We start from the raw sequence: 9,311 nt of genomic DNA on the forward strand, positions 1-9,311 counted from the left end.
TTTCTACGGCAATTCCTCTCGCCCTTGGTTACCATTAAGAGTGTCTTGCGGGGGGCTGAACCCTTTACCCACCCACGTACCCCTAGAACCCGTGCTCCTGCCCACGACTCCTATAGGATCCGCTTCGGTCCTTCACCGGCCAAATCCCTCGCGGGAGTTTGGAACCGCGGTTAGAAGACCTCCACACTCGATTCGGAACTCAAATCCTGGCTCCGAAACGACTTTCGTTTCCAGAATGAGGTTCCGTCTCAATCACACTCTCACACACAAGCAACCGAATCCCACCCAACCCAACGGTGTCCCTTATACTCACAACTCCGTCGTCTTCGTTCGGGTCTTCGTGCACCAGAATTGCGGGTATTTTGTACTGCAGTCTTTCCTTTGGAGCTCCAGTTCCTTTGACCATTGCTTCTCTTTTGTCCGTTGGTCTCTGGAGACTGACCCAGACTGCTACTTTCGAGCCACAACCTGTGGGGCGCCCCTCGAGAAGCCACAGTCCAGGAAAGCACACTGAGATCACGTCGGGGTCACCAAATTGTTATAATCAGACAAAGCCAATTTTTATAACAATATATATTTTTTTACTTGGGTTCAATCTATTTAGGGTGGGAAGCAATAGGCAAAGCAGCGCTGGGTGCATGGAGAGCCGCAGCTCTGCCACACGCACCCCGAGTTCAAAAAACCAGAGGTTTTTTATAGTTCTGTGCCACCGTCTTTAACCAATCCTCTCTCGTCAGATGATTGTCCTGCTTTTTCTCCACTGGGTCCTTTGAGATGCTTGGGTCTTCGTCCCCCTCCTGTGGGGTCTTTTGGAAGTCTCGAAGCCTTGGTCTCCTGGCGCGCTTTTCTCCTGTTGGATCTTTTAAAAGCCTCATGATCCCATCTTTTGGCGGCTTTTCTTCAAGCAGCAGTTACAGGTTATCTCTAGGTGGGGGGGTTCCGAGAAGCGGGGACATATCAGCTCTAGGTGATGGGGTTTCCGAGAAGCAGTTACATTTTTCCAACCGAATGGCATGCTTTATATTTTATCCATATATATTCCAACGTTCTTGTAGTATAGGTTATAGTAACTGCAAACCATTTCAGCACCCACACAGGGTACCATATTCTATGTTTACAATACTTTAGACAGCAGGATAGTGTGGTTTAACATTTACAGATCACTCAAACCTATCACACCCGCCTTGCCTAACTTAGCAAATTACTTACAATAGTTAATTACACCCCCAAATCCTGAAGGACCCCCCCCCCCCGAGAGCCCCAAATCCACTCCTCAAGTCCAGACTCCCCCAAATCCCCAAGCACCCCCACATTTGCACCCCCCACTCCCTGGGGCCCCCCCCACCTTGAAGGATCCCAACATCCGCCCCAAGAGCCCCCCAATCGCCCTAAATCCACCCCCTCAACTCCTGCCCCCCCCAAACCCCAAGGACCCCCACATTTGCTCCCCCCCCAACCCCTAGGACAGACCCCTACCTCCCCAGAACTGCCCCCCCCGATCCCCAGCACTCACCTGACGTCCCTGGATGCCGATGGGGGGCCGCCGAGGGGGGGCCAGGGGTCGGGGGCCGCCCCAGCAGGCCCCAGGTCGGTGGGGAGCCGCATGGCGGGGGGCAACACAAAGGGGTGCTGCCCCTGCTGCCCCCCAACACACCCTCCAGAGCCAACTCTGGGGAGCGAGTTGGAGCCGACAGCCCAGCTGCGGGCGGGGGGTGTCAGGGTGGCACCAGCTGCCCCAAACCCCCAGGGTGGCACCTCCAAACGTGGGGTGGGAAATGGGGCACCCAGGGGTTAAATTAGGGCACAGGGGAGTCCTGGGGGAAACAGCGGGGCTGAGACACCCTCAGACCCCCCCAAATTGGGGAGGGGGGGCACACAGGAGCACCAAAGCACCTGGGGGGGGGGGATGGGGGCAAGAGCCCCCCAGGGGAGTTGCAACCCCCCAAAGGGGGCAAATGAGCGGTCAGGGATGGGGTCCCAAAGGGCCACCAGTGCCTGGGGTGACCAGGGGGCTGTCCCAGTCCCCTCACAACCCCACGGGGGGGTCCCACCCCCCCATACCCCACCCCCCGCGTTGAGGGGTCCCACCTACCCCTGGGGGCGCTGAGAGCCAGGGCCGTAGGGCGGCACCTTCTGGGGGAAGGTGCGGAGCAGCCTCAGGACCCGCCACTTCCAGGAGAGGAGCCTCTTCCTCTGCTTCTCTGTGACCGCTTGAGGAGCGAGGGGGCATATGGGGGGGGCACACAGCCCTACAGCCCCCCCAAGCCCTACAGCCCCCCCTGTACCTCGTGGCTCAGGCACTTCTCCAGGAGCTGGAGGTAACTGGTGATGTTCTCCTTGTCCGGCCACAAATTCAGGAGCGGGGTGCAGACTGGGGGGGGTCGGGGGGGCTTCAGGGATGGACCCAGACACCCTGACTCTTCCCCCCGCATCACCCTGGGACCCCCCAAAAAAGGAAATGGGGTGGGGGGGTGTCTCACCTCTGCCCATGACACGGGTGAACAGCCCCGGGATGTTCCCATTGAGGGCGGGGGCTTCGGCAGCTTTGGCGTGGGGGGGCCCTTGGGGGGCCCCCTTGGAGCTGCTGTTTGCTGGGCGAGCGGCCGGGGAGCGCCGAAAGGCTTTCATGGGGGTCACCGTGATGTGTTGGGGCTCCTGAAGTGCCATCCGCACGCTGCCCCCCTTTTGGATGTCCTGTGGGGAGTTGGGGGACATGTCAGGAGCAGGGGGGACATGTGGGGACCGCAGGGGGGAGCAGGGACACCACCCCCCCCAGTCCTGGGAACACAGGGGGTGACCAGGGACACCTTGTGCCACTGCTGGGGACACGGGGTGCCAGGGATGTGGGATGCTGCAGTGACACAGTCTAAACGGTGGGAGGGAGGATTTGGGGACGAGCCCGTTGGCAGGTGATTTGTTTCGTGATCTGGTCTGTGCCCCAACTCTCCATCTTTTGGAAGCGAGCAAGCAATTGGGGCATTGGGAGTGAAGCAGACGGCTTTCCTCTGACTTAGCTTATTTTGCAGCTGTTTGCCTTCTTTTGTGCCTCATTCTCTTCTCAGTTTATTCAGTGAGAGAAGTTAGAAATATTAATGCTGGAGGAGTCACGGCCCTGTAGATGTGGCTGTGTCGGTGGCTGACTAATTTCCTTTTGGCATCTTTATCTAAGCACTCAACTGCTGTGTACAACAAATTAAAACTGAAGGATCAGACTTCCTTGGCCGAGATTTTAACGCTGACATTTCAAAAGCAGGCTGCTTGTCCGAAAGCCTGTCAGAGCTCTTCCACAAGAGAAGCTCTGGGCTAACTTTCTGCCGTGTCAGGGGCAGACTAGAAGTATGTTGTTGTCTGGAGAAAATGCCTGACCCAAGGGAGTAAACCTGTTTGTCCTGAACATAGTTATAGGGAGTGTGAGTGACAGTAAATGGTTTGCATGTTAGAATTGTTTTTCTTATTCCTAGCTGACCTCTTGGGACTTCTGAACTGGCGATGGAACACAAACCTGTTGCAGCAGAATTTGAAGCCACTGATGAAAGTTGATGGTGCTGAAGGGGTTAAGTAACAAGTTCATTTCTTTAAAAATAAATTTGGTATCATAATTTTGCTGAATCCCGTATTTTGTGTTATTCATACCTTTATTGTTCCCCGCGCATCTGCCTCAGCCTCACTGCACGCACGTGCAGATTAAATTGTAGGCAGAGATCTCAGCCTTCGGGATGCTAATGCCTTTCTCCCTGCCCGCAGAGAACGTTTCGCCTGAGTAGTGGTAAAACACATGGAAACGGCCCATTTCTGGAGACTAGGGTGTTTGGGGTTTTTGCCCTTCAGTGAATTTTTATATACAGATACATAAAGGCAAAAGCTCTTTTTCTTTGAAGATGAGAACATTGTTACGTGGTGATTTTAAATGTATTTTTAATACATGGATGTGGATGCAATCCTGCTCTGTGCTGCTGATACTTTTTAAAGAAAATTACTACTGAAAATTCTTAGCTGAGGCAATTTATTTGCACTTCTCCCCCCAAAAAATGTAGAAAAAGTTCCTCTCAGAATAAAGTGACTGTTTTGCTGATGGTGTTTTCTAAATTGCTGTCTTAGGATAAATTTTTAGTCACAGAAACTCCTTGAACCTTTAGATCTGAGGAGTGTGCTGGTTTTTCTCTCGGCAGATCCCTTTTCTTACCCATCCCTCTCTGAGGAAACCTGTCTGGAAATGAACCACCAGCAACAAGGAGCCCTGGGCGCGTGGGCACTGCAGTGGAGCCCTCACTGATGTTCAGAGGAACCCCCGTTAGAAATGACACCTCTGTGGCACTTGGTCTTACTTATTCTGGCCTTCTCGCCGTGTCTGAAGGGGTTTTCCCCCCCAACTGATCTTTTGATACAGGCCCTCGCTGCATTTGTTTCTGCAGCATGAACCCCCTGTGAGCTGTGAAGTCGTTCTAAGCACACCGATGAATTTATCGTAAAGGTTGCAAGGGCTGACTGCTCTAGAGAGAGGGCTGGTTGGGATGGGTTAAGGAATAAGTTGCAATTATTCTGTGGAACCTAGGAATTCCGTCCTCTGTGTTAGGTGTGCAGAGAACTGTGACCATCAATTACTGCTTATTTTCTTTATGGCAAAGCTTTGACTTTTCTGGACCTTATTATTCTCACTGGGTGAGTTTATTTCGTGTCACACTTAACTGCCTGTTGGAGTTTAGAAGGGTATCCTTGACTCACTGCGCACTGACTTAGCAGTTCACTGGCTCGTACTGGCAGCTGGTTCAGCTAACAAGTGCCAGTAGAAGGTTCTTTTCATACGCCTGTCCTTTGCCTGTGGTATAATGCCTTTGTACATAGATAGGATGTTCACAAAGGGGGAACAAACACCCGTTTGTGTCCGTGCACAGCTGTGAGGATGGGTGTGTGTGGTGGGGACAGGGAGAAGCGGGGGGTGAGATGCTCAGCATTGAAGAGTGCTTTGAGTCAGCTCGCAGGCTGACATGTGCTTGCCGAAGTCACCCCGGCCCTTGACTGCGCGTGAATGACGTCCCAGGAAAAAACCTCCAGCAATCCCGTGACAGTCGGTGTAACGTGAGTGTACAAGAAGTTTAACTCGGCAACGGGGAAAAAGCCATCCCCTTTTTCCTGTGATGCACCGTCTTGGTTCTGCTCTCGTTCCCCGTCGTTCTTCCCCGTCGCTGGTTTCTTTGTGCGCTTTGCAGTGCTTCAGAGGAATGAGCTCTGCCTCGGTGAGGGCGGTAATCCCGTGTCATTTTCTTTCCCCAGGGAGAGCAGCCCCTCGGGCAGTGAGCTGGCTTCAGCGAGCGCTTGGCGGCCGCCAGCTGCCCCAAACGCGGCAGGACCTGGGTGACAGCGGGGACACCCATCAGAGCGGGTTCACCCGAGGCCGGGACGAAGCTCCTGAGCCCCCGTAAGCACCCACCCGGGCCGTGCTGCCGCAGCACTCGCTCTCCAGCCCCTTCCCTTTCCGAGGCCGGGCGCAGCCGCGCGCCCGGGCCAGGCCCCGCAGAGCCGCGGAGTGTTCGCCCTCCCGCGGCTGGATGCGCCCCGGGCTGAAGTACCGCGGTACCGATCCTCGTGGAGCCGACCCTGCCCGCAAACGGAGCCGCCGTCGCGGCCGGGTTTGCCCCACACCCCCCTCGCCGCCCGCCCTCACCGCGAGAGGAAAATGCTTTTTTTGAGGCAGCGCTCGCATTTAGCCGGGTCCTCCAAGCGAGCGCAGCCCCAACCCAAGGCGAGGCACAAGCGGCTCCTCAGCTCCGTTCTGTGCCGCCGTGCCACGCTTCCTGCGGCTCCGAAAACCCGCCGGGAGCTGCCGACGTTCCCCCGGGGCAGGGGGGGACCGAGGTGCCCCCGCCCCGGTGCGGCCTCACCTTCCGCTTTTTCCTCCGCGGTGGCCGAAGGGTGCGAACAGCCCCTTGGGCTTGGCGCAGCGCTCCAGCGGCCGCCCCCTCCTGCGGCGAGCGGCTGGCGGCGATGAACGTGCCCGCCCGGCCGAGGGCAGCCCCGGCTCCTCGCCCCGTGTCAGCCCGGAGGGACCGCGCCGGCTCCAGTGCCCCCAGCGCTCCCAGTACTCCCCAGTGGCCCCCGGTGCTCCCAGTGCCCCCCTTATGCTCAGGCTGGTGTCCCCCAGTGGCCCCCCCAAGTTCTTCCAGTGGCCCCCGTCCCAGCCCTGCCACCACACGGCCCAGTGCTCCCAGTACCCCCGGTCTGACGGCCCGGTTCAGCTTCACTGACGCTCCCAGTGCCCCCAGTGTGCTTCAACAGCTCCCGCCGTCCCCCACCCCGTGCCTCCCAGTACTCCCAGTAACACCCCCACAGACACACCCTGCAGCCTGCTCTGCCCGCTTTCACCAGTATTCCTCTAAATCCCCCCAGCATCCCCCATAAACCCAGCACAGTGCCCCCAGTATCCCCAGTAACCCCCAGCATCCCCCTGTACCCCCGCATGGCCTCAGCTCAATGCCCCCAGTTTCCCCAGTAACCCCAGCCCAGTGGCCCCAGCTTCCCCAGTAGCCTCAGCCCAGGGCACCCAGTTACCCCCAGTCCGTCGCTAATTACCACAGACCAAGGAAGCGCTAATTAGCGCGGGCGGGGAGCACCCCAGAAGCGAGGGAAGAGCCCCATGTCACCTAACGCCCGCACCCCCACCCCTCCCGAGAGCCGTTTTTGGAGGGTTTCTCCCCATCTCGGCTCCTGGGGGGGGCAGGATCGGGCCCGCACCCCCCAAGTCCGGGGGGGGTCCCCTAAGTCGGAGGAGGGCTCGATGCCCACCCCTCCCCGTCTAATGCGTTACAAATTATTAATAAAATTGCTAACGAGGTGGGAGGGCAGTCCTGCCAATCACGCAAAACCCTCCAGTTTTGGTTAAAAAAAGAAAAACCTCCAATTTTGGTAAAATCCCCCCAAAACCCCCTCCAGTTTTGTTAGGAAAAAACTCACAAACCTTGCCATATTTGGTAAAAGACCCCCACAACCTTCCAATTCTGGTAAAAAAATAAAACCCTCTAACAACGTCCAATTTTGGTTAAACACACACACACAGACACACAACTCTCCAATTTTGGTGAAAAAACCACCAAACCCTCCAATTTTGGTAACACACACCCCTCGCCCCAAACCCCTTCAAATTTTGGTAGAAAATCCTGTCCCAACAACCCTCCAGTTTTGCTAAAAAAACCCTCCCAAAACATCCACAACCCTCCAATTTTGGAAAAAAAAACCCAACCAAATCCCTCAAATTTTCGTAAAACATCCGCACAACCAAACCTTCCCATTTTGGTTAAAAAACCCCAACAAGATCCTTCAATTTTGGTAAAAACCCAACTAAACCCTCCAGTTTTGGTAAAAACCCCAACAACTCCTCCAGTTTTGGTAAAAACCTCCAGGGAAAGAGGCGGCTGCCGCCCGGGCCCAGTTCGGCGCCGACTTCGTTAGCAGCGCCGCGTTTTTAATTGGGGGGCGGTGCGGGGGGTGAGGGCGGTTCCCATGGGGGAGCCCCCCGCCGGGATCTCACCGTTTCCCAACCTTCATAAAAAACCCCAAATAATTGGAAAATTCCCATTTTTTATTCTACTCGTAAAGCAGCCGGAGGCCCCGCTGTACAGAACGCTCCCCGCAGCCCCCACCCCCAAACCCCCGCACCCCGTCACCGCCGCGGAACAATCAGACGCTGTCGATGTCCCACATGCAGGTTTAACTCAATTATTTTTTTTTTTTTCCTCTGTGTGTGTGTGTTCGTTTCGTTGGGGATTTTTGCCATTTTCCAAGCGCTTTTCTGGCCAAATCGTGGCAGTGGCGGCTGCGGGGAGGGGCTGGGGATGTTGTATTTCCTCCCCCCTGCCGCCCACAGCCTTTAGTTTTGGATTTGAAATATAAAACGCGGCGGGTTGATGTTTTTAATTAATATGAATATAACAGGAGGTGTGACCGTCAGAGCTTCACAGCTTTGCTGACAAAGGTATCACGAGAGTCAGTTGCTGAAGCTGCAGTTGTACAAAACCAGTCGTGACACAGGGGTTGATTTTCAGTTTGTGAAGATGATGGAATATTTGACAGTGACTGGCCACGGAGCAGCTCTCGGTGTCTTGCCCCACAGCGGGGTGAGCAGCTCCAAGTGTTCAGAGATGAAGAGAGAGAGGAGGGCACCCCGGAGTGAAACTTCCAGCAATCCTGGGACAGAAGTTCTGACCCAACAGATGAAAAGAAACACTTGCCATGAAGTTCTGACATTCAGTGACTCGAGACAATCACTGTAAGAATAAGAAAAAATGGAATTTCGCCCTTTTGTCGCTCACCCTGCAGGCAATACAATGCTCTGCTTTCCCAGGCGCATCTCCCAGATTTCTGGAGACTTTGGCCATTTAGCCCAGAGGAACTCTTTTGTGTTTTCTGTGAAACAGACCCCGTTGTATAGAACGAGCCCAGCAAGTACCAGATTACAGATCACTGGGTGATGTTGCCCACAGAAAATGTTGAGACCTCCCCGGGAAGGGTTAAGCCACCAACAGCAGGCTGCAGCGTGGTTTTCTCGTTTTACCCCTTTATTTCAAAATTTTGGCATTCTTAATAAGACCTGTGGCCAGCTCAGGTTTTTCCAGTGATTTTTGTTTGGCCTTTCGTGAGGGACAAGGAGGGATTTGCTGTCACTGGATTCCAGCTGCCCTTCTGAGCCGAAGCCTCGCAGGCAGCGCAGGACCCGTCGCTAAAACAGTTTGCTTGGAGTTCGTGGCCTAAATCTGCTAAAGCCGTGCCTTGGCCAAATTCTGCAGGGTGCCGGGATAAAGTTGCTGCTGGGGGAACCGAGCTGCTGACGCGCAGCCTCAGTTTATCGCCTTGTGACTGAGGCTGTTTCGCTGCTGGACAAAACAAACCTGCCTGCACGGCCGTGGCGTGCCGGCCCGCTGGAATCTCCGCTTTAAGCGTCAAACTGCCTCGGGCTCCTGAACACACCGGGGCTGAGCCAGCGTTGCACTCGCCAAAACTGTCACGGACAGCCACGATTATGGCAAGGAAGCTGCTGTATTTCTAAGGACGCTAAAGCGAGGTTTGTTTTTCTGCTTCCAGATCATCACGCACGTGTTCTGCACTTACCTGGACTCCAGCTGCCGCCTCACCCCGAATATCCCGAGGGCAAAGCCTTCGCTTCCCAACACTTCGTTCAGAGCCCGGATAAACCAGGGACCGGCGCTCACGTTGAGCTGCCCTTGGCCTCCGGGCTCTCGTCAGCACCCTTGAAATCCCCGACGCCTTTGAACCTTTTCATTCCCAGACGCTTCGGATGGAAACGTCTTTTGCACCGACCA

General features: G+C 55.3%; 1 protein-coding gene across 1 annotated transcript; it reads right to left on the reverse strand.

Moving 5' to 3' along the window:
- Positions 1–2,267: 2,267 nt before the first annotated feature.
- Positions 2,268–6,011, reverse strand: LOC141974079 (protein Smaug homolog 1-like). Its single transcript, XM_074933331.1, has 3 exons — positions 5,880–6,011; positions 2,481–2,694; positions 2,268–2,371 (listed from the first exon to the last, which is right to left on the reverse strand). The coding sequence occupies exons 2-3, from the start codon at positions 2,665–2,667 to the stop codon at positions 2,268–2,270; spliced, it is 291 nt and encodes a 96-aa protein (XP_074789432.1). The 5' UTR covers positions 2,668–2,694; positions 5,880–6,011.
- Positions 6,012–9,311: the final 3,300 nt, after the last annotated feature.

The sequence above is a fragment of the Athene noctua genome, unplaced genomic scaffold (genome assembly GCF_965140245.1).
Source record: "Athene noctua unplaced genomic scaffold, bAthNoc1.hap1.1 HAP1_HAP1_scaffold_31, whole genome shotgun sequence".
NCBI classification, from domain to species: Eukaryota; Metazoa; Chordata; class Aves; order Strigiformes; family Strigidae; genus Athene; species Athene noctua.

What these genes read in the sequence shown, in the direction of transcription:
- LOC141974079 (XM_074933331.1), bottom strand. Translation starts at nt 2,667, where the DNA reads ATGGCACTTCAGGAGCCCCAACACATCACGGTGACCCCCATGAAAGCC. An exon ending in CACCCGTGTCATGGGCAGAG is followed by an intron (nt 2,372 to 2,480) that starts GTGAGACACCCC and finishes GACCCCCCCCAG; the next exon opens with TCTGCACCCCGCTCCTGAAT.